Raw genomic sequence first — 15,444 nt, 5'->3', positions numbered from 1 at the left:
GATTGTGCCACTGCACTCCAGCCTGCGTGACAAGAGTAAGACTTCATTTCAAAACAGCAACAACAACAACAACAAACAACAAGAACAACAACACCAAAACCCAACATTTTCTAGTACAAGCAAACTCACTAAGCTTTGTAAGGCTCCCATCCCTCCAAGTATTATCCTTTCTGCGTACCCCAGCATTAATGACAGCAACTGGTACTAGCCATGTGACATAAAATCCCAGTACATTTTTGGGCTCTGATGTTTTCTAGGAATTTTTTCTTTACAGACTTACTGAAATTAAGCTCTATTCCCTCAAGACCTGGTTTTCATAAACTATAGTTTTGCAGTTGAGGGAAAATGGTCTTAGGTCAGTCAATCCACTGTTGACACAGAAATGAAATGAGGTAATGGTAGGATTATTGTTAATGCTGAGAGGTGTATGAATCATCCTACACTCTTTCACAGCCTCCAGGTGACCATATAATTAAAATATCCTTGATATTTCTATGTAGTTTAAGTTGTTTTTAATTCTAGAACCCCTGTCTTTCTCTATTCAACTTAAATGAAAAGGCATTTGAGTATCCAGAACACACTCAGCACTCAGAAGCAAAGGAAGAAAAATGGAAACATAATGGTCAGTGCCCATGTTCTACCCCAGGATCAAATGAGGCATTAATACTGGGAGTTGTGCTTCTGAATAAGTCTTAACCTCGTACACATCTTAGTTGTTCAAACATTTGTCATGTCAGCAAGGTGGTAACAGTGAAGATTTTCTACAATCAAAATAGTATCGTTATGTTCTGTTGTATAAAATAGAAATAAATGTACCACATTGATCAGAAAAATCACCCTAGCCTGTTCCGATGCTTAAGTTTTAACAATTTAACCACATAGATCTGTCAGCTAGAATAAATGTTGCATATTTAATTGACAATAATTTTTTTGCTGTCTCAGAGAGGTGTAGATAGATTTTGGGGCTATCAAATGGTTCTGACTTTTTCTTTTCTTTGAGATGGGGTCTGTCACCAGGCTGGAGTGCAGTGGCAAGATCTCAGCTTACTGCAACCTCTGCTCCCTGGTTTAAGTTATTCTCCTGCCTCAGCCTCCTGAATAGCTGGGATTACAGGCGCACGCCACCATGCCCAACTAATTTTTGTATTTTTAGTAGAGATGGGGTTTCACCATGTTGGCCAGGATGGTCTCAATCTCCTGACCTCATGATCTGCCCGCCACGGCCTCCCAAAGTGCTGGGATTACAGGTGTGAGCCACTGTGCCCAGCCAGTTCTGACATATTTTTAAGAAAGATTAGGCTGATGCTATGGTAACTCAGTTATTCATGATACATGTCATCTTGTAAGTAGGAGTATTCAATATTCATGATTTTGAAGGCATTTCAGAGTACTATAATCACCACACTTGACAGACTTCAGAATTCATTGAAAATCGCTGGAAATAATTAGCAATTTGTTATCATAGACTCTAAACAGACCTTCAAAATGCATTACATAGATTTAGTAAAACAGATTGTCAGTCTGCCACAAGTAATCACTTGGGTTTGATTGGCAGTGAATGAAATTTTTAAAATGTAAAGCTAAACTCTTCAGGATCAGTGCACTGGGTTTCTATGGGACAACACTGAACAGGGCTGCCACTGAAACACCTTGGATGAGGAAACACAGCTTCCAGCACACTACTGGGAGAATGACTGGGACTCAAAAATGTGTGCAATGAACGTACTTACGAGCTTGTTGGAAAAGAAGTAAAGAGGTTGTATGTAGTTACCTCAAATTAGTACTACTACAGATAAAGTAGCAATCAGTACTGATAAAGTAATAGTAGTGCTAAAGTAGTACTAATAGCCCTACACTAGTAGTAGTAATAAAGTGGCATTGCTATTGATTCTATCCGTCTACCTACCTACCTGTCTGGATGGGAGGGCATAGGATTTGACTAAGATTGGGCTTAGCAGTGAAGAGAAAAGAGCTCATGCATGCTTTGGACAGGTACACACTCAAACTTGGTATCATGTGACTGTTCTGAATTCCAGAACCAAGGCTAAAAGGTGGAAGTTTTGTTTGACTGTCTCACATTTTCCTTTTGGTCTATTGTCTAACACATGTTGCTAGAATTCTTTTTACTCTGACTACCTTTTATGTACAGACAACACTGTTATTGACGAGATCAGTCCCAAGCGGATTGGAGATTGTCCCAATACTTACACCTATAGCAAGGCCTTGAGAGAAGTGGCGGTGCAGCAGGAGAGCAGGAAGCTAACCATCACCATCCTAAGGCCCTCCATTGTGGGAGCAACGTGGCATGAGCTTTTCCCGGTAAGCCCACTCACCCGGATTCTGTGTTTTGCTTTCAAACTAAGGTTCTTCTAGCCCAATTATTTTCTGATGTCATTCTTCTTCTCCCCAGGATTTATAGCTAAGTGCAGCCAATCAAATATTAACCCATTATACTAGGGCAAAATTCCACTTTGGGATCATGCGGCTCTTCTGGCAGTTACCCTATCTTAGAGTTGGATGGAGATCTTAAGTTAGCTTCAAACCACTCTAGTCTCAAAATTCCCATGGGTGATGTTTTCATATCTTGGCTTTCCCACTGTAGCTTAAACATACCAGAATGTTCTTGATGGCCAAATTGGTAGTATTGCAACTAACTACCAGGGTTACAAAGCTCACAGAAGGATCTCAGTTTGGGAATACTAATTTATTTTAACCTCGGTATACTGCGATGTCCTTTTGAAAGTACTTTGAATTATACCATCTTCTTCAAAGCAAGTCTGTGAAGCTTTGGGGGCAGATAAATTCCAGCTCCACCACTTACTGGCAATGCAACATTTTTGAGTTGTTCTTTCCATAGGACAGGACAGATACTACTTTGGAGAGTTGGTTTGATGAGACAATGTATGAGGAGTGCTCAGTCTCTAGTGAAAGGCAGGTCCCTACTAAAAGGCTCAACGAATGTTAGTCCCTTCATCTTCTCCTCCCATATATCTGGTCTCCCATTATACGCATTTCGACTTTTATACTGTAAGGTAAAGAGACGGCTTAGGGCTTAGGAAACAAACTCAAAAAGACATTTCCCTCTAACTACTCTTCAGCATAATCTTTCCTGTAACATCTTTAAGCAAGTCAACACACATTACTACCAATCATGTTTTCAATGTTCTCCTAAGGAGGCTAAAATCAGGAATGAGGCGGAGAAGTATGGTTGGTGAATTGCTTAGCAGATCATGATATAAGGACAAGCTCCATTGTAGCCCTTAAGATGTCATAAAACGCCACAAAACCATTCATGACTCCTGCTACGAACAACAATCCTGGCCAAATTGTAATTCTTGCACAAAGTGCAGAAAATAGCCAATGCTTTGCCATTGATCTTTGGGATCTTAATAATACTGAATTAGATAGTTCTATCAGCTGGAGTCTCAGTGCCCTTGTTTGAAATTTATTAAGATTAGACTGCAGATGTTCCAAAGATACAACAATTTTCTGAAATGTGTAACCAATGGAAATTTTCTTTCTTTTAGCGTTGGGTTGATAATCTAAATGGATGTAGCCGACTCATTATTGCGGTATGTATAGGGATGAAGAAGTAACTGTAATGTAGTGGAGGAATAGTAACAAAATTCTTAGTGCTGGCTTAGCTTCATTGATCCAAAAACAAATGCTACTTTACTATCAATTGAAGCATATTATTTCAATTATTCTGGTTATAATATGGAGGCAGGATGAAATTATTTTTATTCTTTTAGAATTTTTTATCAGGAAAACAGAGGTAAAGTGCTATCAATTACTATTTAAGAGTTCTATTTTGAAAAGTCTGAGAATTAAGGATTTTTCTTTTATTTAAAAAAAACTTTTTTAAAAATTAAAAATAAAACAAGCAAAAGTCCTATGAAAATGAAGCAAGTAGCCCTGCCACTCTATGTACAGTAATACAATATTTGTCACAGTTATTACATACAGTATTATAAAAAATGTCACAGACAGTACAAATTAAGGCCCTTATTTCTCAAAGGACATCAAGCCTTATGACCTGGTGGTAGGGAAGATGCCACTTAATTATTGCACCATTTTGAAAAACAGAACTCGTCAAGGCGTATAGTGGTCTTTTCCCACCTGGTCTTCAGTCAAAGATGGGGGCTGGGGCGGTGGTGTCGTCTTCCTCTTCGAGGTAGACCCTATGTAGCCACACTGCCCTGCCCGGTTCTCTGGGTGCAATAAATACCAGTCACGGTTTGGGAGGGGGCCGTGCGCAGGTGGGCGGAGGCGTCTGGGCTGCATGTGCCGCTTCCTGTGCAGGGCAAGGTGGGCAGAGCGCCAGAAGGCGCGGTTGCACCAATGGCCCTGAAATGGCCCGTGACCCCTGTGCTTGCGGTGGTGGAGCGTTAGCTTGTCTGAGTGAGCACGCTTCCAGCTGCATCCATCCCAGTGGCAGTGGTCAGGCTTGTCACTTGTGTGCTGCGCAGATGTGCCTTCAGGTGAGAATTCTTGCCGTAGGTCTTGCTGTAGCCCCATAGGTATGCCTGGTGTTTCGGTTCCCAGGCCAGGAGCGGCTGCCACGCTTGGGCTCGGCCTCCAGCAGCTCCAGCGGGGACGCCGGCGCCACCACAAGGAGACCGCGGGCGACTGGGGGTGCCAGGCCCAGGGCTGTGGCGGCAGCGGCCACCGGAAGAGACTAAAGACGGGGGCGTGGAGGGGCTGGGCTGAGGCTGGGGGGGGCGGGGGGGCGCCTCATGAAGGCGGGGCTGGGTGTCCCAAACCAGGGCCATGGAAGGGCAGCGGGAAGGAGGCGCCCTGGCCATAGGGGCTGAGGGGCGGGTGTCGGGGGCGGCGTTGGGGGGGACCCGGGATCTCGCATGCATGAAGCCGCAGGCCCGGGGCGCCCTAGTGTTTGAGGCCGCGCAGTCCAGGCCTGAACCTGGGTAGGCAGCCGTAGTCGCCGCCATCCGCTTCAGGGGGCTGGGCTTTGACCAGGCGGTTGGACAGCGCCAGTAGAAAGCGGTTGAGCAGGCCGGGCGCGGTGGTTCACGCCTGTAATCCCAGCACTTTGGGAGACCAAGGCGGGCGGATCACGGGGTCAGGAGATCGAGACCATCCTGGCTAACACGGTGAAACCCCGTCTCTACTAAACATACAAAAAAAAGTAGCCGGGCGTGATGGCGGGTGCCTGTAGTCCCAGCACTTTGGAATGCTGAGGCGGGCGGATCACGAGGTCAGGAGATAGAGAACATCCTTGCTAACAGGTGAAATCCCCCTCCTACTAAAAATACAAAAAACAATTAGCCGGGCACGGTGGCGGGCGCCTGTAGTCCCAGCTACTCCAGAGGCTGAGGCAGAAGAATGGCGTGAACCCAGGAGATGGAGCTTGCAGTGAGCCGAGATCGCGCCACTGCACTCCAGCCTGGGCGACACAAGGCGACTCCATCTAAAAAAAAAAAAAAACGGCTGAGCAGCGCGGACCATCTGGCAGCGGGTCCAGCTCGGGGGCGCCTTAGGGCAGCGGCGTGCAGTGTTCGGGTAATAGGACGCAGACGGCGGGGTCGGCAGGGGCTTCGGGGTGGCCTCGGCCCAGGCCATCCAGCCCTGTGGACCGAATGGAGTCCCGCACGCTGTTGAGATGGTCGTGGGTTCCCCTGGCCTCGGGCTTGGCGCGGGGTCAGCGCTCCTGCAGGCGGCGCTCGCGGTAAGGGCTGGCGAAAGTGGAGACGGACGGCAGGATGGATTCACTTGGCGACATGGCAGGGAGCTGGGAAGACAGACACCGGTGAGTGGCTGCCAGGGAGGGCTGGTCGGGGCGCGGGCAGGCGGGCATGGTTCTGCCAAGGATTTTGCTTTATTTATCGCAAGATGGGGGTATTTCCTCCTTTCCGCAGTTTATAATTGCATGAATTAGTGCAGTGAATTGAGGATGCAGTAAAAATATCTTCAAAGATTATTAAATTCGTCATTATAAAACACATACAAGAGTTGATGTGTGTGTATGGAAAGCAGGTATACATCAATAATTCTTAATGAATACAAGAAAGAACTACTAATATTGGAGCAAATATTTCAAATACAAAAATCAGTGAATATAGGAAAGGCCTTTTTTATTATATTTTAAGTTCTAGGGTACATGTGCACAACATGCAGGTTTGTTACATAGGTATACGTGTGCCGGCAACGGCTTTTCAATAATGTCTTACAAGGAGAAACGTGGCTCCTCTAGGTAAGCAGCCCTCAGTGCGCATCTCCCTGAAGTCCAGATTGATCCGGCAGAGCTGTGGGCTTCACAGCTCACAATGAGGCATTTAGGGCCTAAACCCCACTTTACTCTTTTGTACAATGAATAGGAAATCAGTGATCTAAATGAGTTTAAATCTTATTAGGGATTCACACTGCCCTTCAGACTCTGTCTCTATTCCTCCCAGAGCTAGGTTCAGCATGAATTAAAATACAAATATGAGACAATGAATTATGATCGTGACAAAGACTTTCCTTCGAATTTCGGATTTTTCTAGCAGCCCCTTTCTTTCTGTTTCCCACCTGCCTTCAACTCCTTCTCCTAAAAAAGTTCAGTTGGGGTGAACGTTTGGTGATTTAGAACATCATTATTTTAACGTGATCCCAAAGCGGTTTTCATTATATGCAAAGCTGCATATTCATTTACATTTTAAAAAATGTTCTAAATTGGTTTCTTATGTCCAAAAGAAGGGGAGCTAGTTAGAAGAAAAGAGAATTGAGTAACATAAGAAAGTGCTAATCATTTCAAATTAAAGTGGGAAACATGCAAAGCAGAATCAATTTCATAAATTCAACAAATTATTAACATAAATAATTCCAAACTCTTGTATCTATATAACATCAGTGATCTGTGAGGTGAAATGAGATTCTAAAGAAAAAGTAAACAATAAGGCCATTTTTCTAAGCCAAAAAATTTTTGTCATTAATTGTGGAATTTCACCAATTAATTTTTTTCAAATAAAAATTTCATAAATTTTTAGTGCCTACTATTGCTTGTAGGTTAATAAGCCCTAGCAGAAAACAAAATCATTAAGGAAATGGAAAACAAACATTAATGGGAAATTTGTGTAACCTCAATTCTTAACGTGTCTTATGAATTAATTTTTAAAATGTGAAGGTTTATTCTTGGTGTTTGGTAATTAACTAAGTTTATTAATCTCTCATACATATGAGGAATTTTATTCCCTAAAGGAACGTGAGGAACACTAGTAGTTCAAGAAAATGCTGAAGATGCGCTTGGGTGGGAAGCTAGAATAGGCTGACGAAGTCAGACTTAGTGTAGAAACCTGGTAAGCAGTGGATCGATGTTAGCTGTTTTCACTTATTGCACTAGTATAATCAGTTTGATGATACATACTTTAGCCCCAGCTGTTACTTAAGACCTGGTTTCACATTTTATGTTCTTTTTCCTGTGCAGGCTGGGAAAGGGTTTCTTCTGGCCATAAAAGCTACTCCAATGGCTGTGGGAGACTTACTTCCAATTCCAGTTGATACAGCCATCCGTCTCCCACTAGCTGTAGGATGGTGTACTGCAGTTCACAGGTGTGGATGCTCAAGTGGGCTTTCAAAGACTTCATGAGGGGGAGGGTTAATGTATTAGGCACATTTTCCAAATATTGGCATTTCATTGTACAAGACCCCAAATGTGAGAGGGTGTTTGTTTCAGTATAGAGTTCCTAATATGCCATCATATATACATTTAGTTGTTTTCAAAATACAGTTTAGTACTTGGCTACTCGCAAAGTAATAAAACATTTAAATCACTTAACCATAAAATTCTTGATAACCAAAAGGCTTTTGTTTCTATTCAGTAGTTTAACATTCAGCTTTCTTTTTTAGGGCAAAGGAGATAGAAGTGGATGAAATGAGAAAATATTTTTTAATTGAAATCTGGTTAATGCCAAAAGTGTTCAATCACTATGTGTGGGGAAGTTCCTGGTACAAAGAAAAAAAAAAAGGTTGTTCCTACATTTGGCTGTGTTAGTAAGTAGTAAACAGAATTAAATTTTTCTTATGTGAACTCACACATATGTGCTTCATAATATGTCACTTCTATTTAACATCTCTTTCACACACACATGCATCCCCCACACACACACCCCTTTGCTAGTCTTCTTCCATTTTGCTTATTAACCCAAAGAAAGAAAAAAATATGGAAGTCTTCTTGCGTAGGTTGCCTTAATCAGATGAATTATTGAAACCACTCTGTCTAAATATTATTTTCCCTTATTTTTCTTTCATTAGTTTTCCATTCTGTTGTATTTATTTAATTTTTATTTCATTTTCCAGACCTAAGTCAATGTTAGTCTACCACTGTACATCTGGTAACCTCAATCCCTGCAATTGGGGCAAAATGAGTAAGTACTTTAGCCATGTAACTGCATAATTACTAGTGTCTGACACAGAGGAAAAATAGACAAAGTGTGTCATGGAGCTTAGAGCCTACATGAGGAGAAAGACAAAAAGTAAGCAAAGAGACAAAATAATGGGAAATTGTAAATGTGTGGTAGTTAACTAGAATGTACTGTGGTTACCAAAGAAAGCAGTCATTGGGAGCACATACATGATTGTAAGCAGTGGGGGTCCATTGGCTGTATTTTAAAAAACAATGATGAAATAAAGCAAAAGTTGGCAGTTATAAAGACTCTCAGTGATAAAATACTGAAATACTCCTCCCTGCTGGGGCACTGGGTCCTATACACACACCCCTTCCCTTCTTGATATGTCACTGAGAGTGTGACGTGATCAATGACCAGTGAGATTTAGAAAAGTCGGGTGATCTTATTCCTTATTGAGTGTGTAATACTGATCACTAATTTATGCAACTTGTTTCTCTTGGGTGTGCATTAATTACTCTACTAGTGATTTGTAAAAGTGAATAGGAATCACTGTGGGAGAATAAAAACAACACCCAGATTCCTTGGACCCTAGGACCAAGGTCTTGGGTGATGCTGAGGAAACTGTATTTTTAATAAGCATCTAGATGATTCTTGCTGCTTGGGGAAATGCTCTTTGAGAAACCCTGTACTATACAAATGATTAATTTGTCTGAATGTAAGGGATTTAATCTGGTCAATGTACAAAAACCATGGAAATCAATTTGAGTACAACTTATCTAATGATGGTAGAAGATAAAAGTAGGGAGTTTTGCTATTCTGTAGGATTTCTTAGTACCTACTAACTAACGCACCCCTTCTATCCCTGTTACATAGGTACCACTAGCTCTTCATATTCCAATGGTAAGCCATGGTACCACACTGAGAGTTCTATTGCAGGGCAGCTAGACACTGTGGCTCATTTATACATTGTGGCTTTGAATTGGAAAATGCTTTTCCAGGAGTGAAAATACCTGGCAGGCATGTTTCCTCTACCCCTCTCACACCTGTAGCAAACACTGTGGGCTGATACGACATTGGTTATCCCTGTGCCAAGGCTCTGTTCTAGATTCCCTTCTAACACAGCATTTCTGGAAGCTATTACTGTTAATTTGATGTTGAGTTCAAATTAAACTCATTTGTGTTTCCTGTCGGGGACTCTTAGGAGGGATAAAAATGCTGCCTACTGGGAGCAGTCGCCATGTTAACAGGAGGTTGAGCATATATAGTCTCAGGTGATACTACAAGGAGTGATAGACAGCTGGGTGGGTGAACATGGGCCATCTCTCCATAGCATTGTCTCCTTTAGTGTCCCTTAAGAAGAGTTTTTAATCTCCTGCATATAGGTCTTAAGCATCTTTTATCAGATTTATACCTAGGGCCTAGGTAATTGATGGTTTTTTTTTTTTTTTTTTTACTAATTTAAATGTCTTTTGTAAAAATATATTTTCTAATTGTTTGTGGATGATGTCAAATGCAATTGATTTTTGTATATTGACCTTATATTCAGCTATCTTGCTAAACTTATTATTGCTAGAAATTGTATAAAATTTCCTCATGATTTCTGGACTTATAATTATCTGGACTTATAATTTTTTGTGAGAAGATTTTTTATTGCTTTAGTGTCTTTAATAGTTAAAGAATTTTGCAGGCTTCATTTTCTGCTGGAATCAGTTTTAGTAAATTTGTCTCTTTTTCTAAGATTTTGTCTGTTTTAAAATGTATTTACATCCTTTTTTTATGTTAATATTTTTGTCCTAAACTGTATCTGTAATTATGCTTCTTTTTTAATTCATAATATTTGTTTGTCTTCTCTTTTCTTCTCAGCTAGTCTCCAAAGGGTTTATTTTATTTCTTTTTTTCAAAGAACCAACTTCTTCAGGCTTTATTGACTTTTTTCTTTTCTTTTTTTTTTTTTTTTGAGATGGAGTCTTGCTCTTGTTGCCCAGGCTGGAGTACAATGGCATGATCTTGGCTCACCACAACCTCTGCCTCCCAGGTTCAAGCAGTTCTCCTGCCTCAGCCTCCTGAGTAGAGTAGCTGGGATTACAGACATGCGCCACCACGCCTGGCTAATTTTGTATTTTTAGTAGAGATGGGGTTTCTCCATGTTGGTCAGATATGGTTAAGTGATTGTAGAAAAATAAAACAGATTAAAGAATAAGTAGTATTGTGGGAAGGCTGCTATTTGATATGTGATGGCCAAAGAAAGTCTCTCTGATGGCCGGGCGTGGTGGCTCACACTTGTAATCCCTGCACTTTGGGAGGCCGAGGTGGGCGGATCATGAGGTCAGGAGATCGAGACCACCGTGAAACCCCGTCTCTACTAAAAAATACAAAAAAAAAATTAGCCGGGCGTGGTGGCGGGCGCCTGTAGTCCCAGCTACTCAAGAGAGGCTGAGGCAGGAGAATGGCGTGAACCCGGGAGGCGGAGCTTGCAGTGAGCCGAGATTGCGCCACTGCACTCCAGCCTGGGCGACAGAGCGAGACTCCGTCTCAAAAAAAAAAAAAGAAAGTCTCTCTGATAAGGTGTCATCTTAGTAGAGACCTGAAAGAAGTGAGAGGGCAAATCAGAGGGACATGTGGATGAAATATTCCAGGTTGAAGAAACAGTAAGTGCTGAAGTTCTTTAATCATATTCAAGGACAGCAAGGAGGCCAGTATGGCTGCAGCAGAAGCCCTGAGAGGGAGGGAGGTAAGAGATGAAGTCAGAGTGGTGGGCAGAGAGAGTGAGGATGCAGAGAGTGCAAGGCCTTGCAGAACATGGCTTTGCCTCTAAATGAGAAGAGATTCCATTGAAGGGCTCTGAATGGGGAAGTTCCTGTAATAGACTGAGTTACATTTTACAAGAATCACTCTGGCTGCTACATGGAGGTCCGACTAGGGGGACAAGGGTAGTGGCAGAGACCACTTAGGACAGTATTGCAACATTCCAGGCTACAGTAGTGGTTTGGATCAGAGAGAGAGCAGGTGGAAATTATGATTCTGGGTACTTTTCAAACAGAGAGCTGATAGATTTTGTTCAATTGTGTGTGGATTGTTAAAGAGAAGAATCAAGGATAACCCCAAAGTTTTTGGCTGAACTACTAAACAAATTGAATTAGCATTTGGTTAGAGGTAGAAGACTGGTGAAATAGCAAGTTTGTGTATGTATTGGGAAGGGGGTGGTTAGCAGTGGGTGTATCAGGAGGCCCATTTTAGAGCTGTTAAATGTGAATGTCTGTTACACCTCCAGGTGGAAATGTTGAACAAGTATATGGATATATAGATCAGAAGATCAGTGTTGAGATCAGAATCTCTTATGCTATCAACCTGTACATAACTTTTTTATTTACTACCATCTTTTTAAAGTATAAATCCCTACGGACCAGATGATTCTTGAGAATCTTCTCTGAAGAGGAGTTATATTTTTCAGATAGATTTTTAGCCGGCATTTTTTTAAGTAGGGCAATAATTGTATTTACTATAGTAACTGACATCATAATTGAATAATGAGCTTAGGCATATGCTTTGCAAAACCTACATACCTTAAATAAAATTGAATTCAAATGAGTATCTTTTCGAAAGAACTACTGAATTCACAAATGTACGTAAAAAGTTCTTAATTAAGCTTAATCTAAGTATTAATATAAAAAGAAAAACACTATTATGAATAAAACCCTGGATACCAGAGTGGATCATTGAGTCTGACATATTCCCAGAGAAATATTTAAAGTAAGCTAACACAAGAAAATCTTGCCTTTAGAGTTTTTTAGTTTAACTTTTAATAAAGATTCAAATAAAATGTTAAGAAACTTTCAAAATGGTTCTGAAAGTAATGGTCCAGCCAGGGAAATAAAGTTTCTAGCCTCTGTCTTGGGGCTTTCAGAATAGACTAGATAACCTTAGAATTAAATGTGGATTTATGTTTTTTCTGAGCAGTACCCCCTTTTGTTGACTACATGTGTTTCCCCAAGAAGTTGTTTTAGAGTAGATGTTTCAAATAAAGGATCCAACTCTTAACCCATTCACATTGTTTCATTTTGCAGATAACCACTTGCCTACGATAAAAATCTTTACGTTGTTCTCAGAAATTGATTCTTGACTCTACACAGCAAATCCTTTGTCTTTATTGTTGTGACCCATTATAAATACCTTCCGCTATGATGGGCTTATATTCTCCTATTCTCCTCTAGCACTTACTCTCTTTTTTTCCCCAGGATTCCAGGTCTTGGCAACCTTTGAAATTCCAATTCCATTTGAGAGAGCTTTGAGGAGGCCGTATGCTGATTTCACCACCAGCAACTTCACAACCCAGTACTGGAATGCCATCAGCCACCAGGCCGCTGCCATCATCTATAACTTCTATCTGTGGCTCACTGGAAGGAAACCCAGGTGAGAAGCTGAGTCAATGGCTTTGAGAATGTTGCTGCATATGGGAGATTGAGGCCCCAAAGTCTTTAGTGCTTCCTTCAGCCAAGGATTAAAGGAGATAACTGAATCTGACCCATATATACAAATTGAACACACCTACTCTGAAAATCCAAAGTCTGAAATTCTTCAAAGTCCAAAATGTTTTCAGTGCTGACATGATGCCACAAGTGGAAAATTCCACACATCTTACCTCCTGTGATGGGTCACAGTCAAAACACATTCAAAACTTTGTGTCATGCATACAATTATTTAAAATATTGTATAAGATGACCTTCAGGTTATGTGTGTGTGGCTAAGTGTGTATGAAACATAAGTGAATTTTGTGTTTAGACATGGGTCCCATTCCCAAGATACCTCATTACACAGAAGGAAATATTCCAAAATCTACAAACAGTTGAAACCCGACACACTTCTGACCCAGGCACTTCAGATAAAGGATACTAACCTGTGGAAGTTTTGAACAAACAAAGCAGTCATAGTGAGAAGCCACAGAAGCCTCCTACATTAAAAATGCTCCAGCATAATAAAGGAAGGTAAATGTTAAAGAGCTTGTTTGATGAATTTAGCAAGTGATCATTCACACAAAAATAAAAGCAACTGAGACTCTGTCACTAGGGTTTTTCAAATAGGTAGATAATCTTAAATATCCAGTAATGATGACAGCCTCACTTACTGGGAGCTTACTCGTGGGGCTAAGGAGGATGCATGATGATCCCATTTTTATTGTCACAGTTACCGAAGGAAGATACCCTCATCAACCCAATTTTACAAATGCAGAAATAGAAGCTAAGGGAAGAATCTGAAGTAGTCTCAAAGGAAGTGACAGGAAAGATGTGGAGAAAGCTGAGTGTCAAAGTCAGTATTCAGGACCAGATTTACTGCTACTTAGAGATGAATGAAGAAATTAGAGGGAACACAGTGTGCTGATGCTAAAGCAGCTGTCACCACCTAGCTTCGTGACATAGGACATATTCTTTCTCTGTCTCACTTGAATAATATGATGTGTCAGAGGAGACATTATTATAATTGCCTAAAGCAATTCTTGTGATCAAGAATCAGAAGCATGAACAGTATTGCCCTCTGTGTTAGCCCCTTTATAAGGGAGGAAGTCATCTTCAGCATGTTGAATTGTCATCTTTATCAGCAGTGCAAATGACTAAAACTTAGCCAATGTAGAGTTTATCCAAATTTTTACAGACCTCATTTGCAGCTCATAACTCACTTCTTGAGCAAAGTGGAAAGAAAACATTATGATTACGGGGAAAATATTTGTATGGGACTTATCAAATAAAGATAGGAAAAGAAGAAAACCCAAATATTACAGGCAGAAATGCTAAAGGTTTTAAAATATGTCAGGATTGGAAGAAGGCATGGATAAAGAACCAAGTTCAGTTAGGAAAGAGAAACACAGAAAGAAGAGACACAATAAAAGTCATATGTATTCTGTGAGAAGTCAGATAGTAAGATTTGTGGGAAATGGGTTGGTTTGTTGTATGGTAGGTATTTTAGCAATAATCTTTATGGCAGAGAAAGCTAAAATCCTTTAGCTTGTGTGAATGATCACTTGCTGAATTCCTCAAGGTAGGCATGATAAAGGAGGGTTTAGAGGAGACACAGACACAATGAACTGACCTAGATATAAAGCCTTAGTATACTCAGCTAAGAATAGTGATTCTGAGGACACACTGTGACCTGATTATGTCATTACATGTGTGGTAGTGATGGGGATAATAGAAGGAAGAACTGATGGCATATTTTCACCCCCCCCAAAATCAGTTAAATATTGGGACACTAACCATCCAGGTCTAGAAAAGTCACATGCCATAGCCATGGTATTGCACATCATTCATCTTGCATTCTTTGAGAATAAGAAGATCAGTAAATAGTTCAGAAGTGGGAAGCTTTGTCCAGGCCTGTGTGTGAACCCAATATTTTGTTTAGAAATAGAACAAGTAAGTTCACTGCTATAGCATAACACAAAATTTGCTTAAGTGGTGGTCAGCAAATCCTTGAATGCTGCTTAATGTGAGAGGTTGGTAAAATCCTTTGTGCAACACTCTTACTCCCTGAATGTTTTGCTGTGCTGGGGCCTGTGCATGCCAGACAAGGCCAAGCTGGCTCAACGAGCAACCAGCCACCTCTGCAACCTGCCACCTCCTGCTGGCAGGATTTGTTTTTGCATCCTGTGAAAAGCCAAGGAGGCACCAGGGCATAAGTCTGTTTGTCTGGAACATAACACATATTTGTTTTTACAACAAATAAAATTGATCTTGAATAAAAACTGAGTGGTTATTGTCATTAATCTTTGAACCCAGATTAACCTTTTGGTCATGCCTAGTCTAAGAGAAAAGAGATATTCTTATCAATAAATACAGAGCCCAGCTATGTCAGTGAAGATCTCAAGTGCATAGATAGTAGTTTGGAGAAGAGTCAGAGGCCAAAAAGACAGGAATGGTAGACATTGAACAGAGGAGAGTGTGGTGTTTGCCTTTGCATCACCAACACCTGAGGCTTTGGGAGAGCACCTACAAGATACCAATAAAGCATTGTAAGAACATCTATGAAGTGAGAAAATTTGAATTACTGTTGTTCTTGTGGTTATGATTGTATTTGTGGTTGTTACTTCATTCATATTAATCACCTATGTGCC

The 15,444-nt window shown here is 40.9% G+C and overlaps 1 protein-coding gene and 1 pseudogene across 1 annotated transcript in view; one reads left to right on the top strand and one right to left on the bottom strand.

Annotated features, from left to right (window-relative positions):
* The first annotated feature begins 345 nt into the window (after positions 1-345).
* LOC134735575 (fatty acyl-CoA reductase 2-like) overlaps positions 346-15,444 on the top strand; it is a 29,553-nt gene continuing 14,454 nt past the window's right edge. Inside the window, exons 1-6 of the mRNA XM_063631135.1 lie at positions 346-355; positions 2,150-2,319; positions 3,528-3,572; positions 7,424-7,548; positions 8,296-8,363; positions 12,581-12,755. Coding sequence (XP_063487205.1) covers positions 346-355; positions 2,150-2,319; positions 3,528-3,572; positions 7,424-7,548; positions 8,296-8,363; positions 12,581-12,755 — 593 coding nt within the window. The remainder of the gene's footprint in view (positions 356-2,149; positions 2,320-3,527; positions 3,573-7,423; positions 7,549-8,295; positions 8,364-12,580; positions 12,756-15,444) is intronic.
* Positions 4,093-5,016, bottom strand: LOC129472692 (Krueppel-like factor 2; annotated as a pseudogene).

This window comes from Symphalangus syndactylus, chromosome 22 (genome assembly GCF_028878055.3).
Source record: "Symphalangus syndactylus isolate Jambi chromosome 22, NHGRI_mSymSyn1-v2.1_pri, whole genome shotgun sequence".
Classification (NCBI taxonomy): Eukaryota; Metazoa; Chordata; class Mammalia; order Primates; family Hylobatidae; genus Symphalangus; species Symphalangus syndactylus.
Note: the sequence above shows the minus strand (reverse complement) of the source record. Positions and strands in the feature narration are given on the sequence as shown.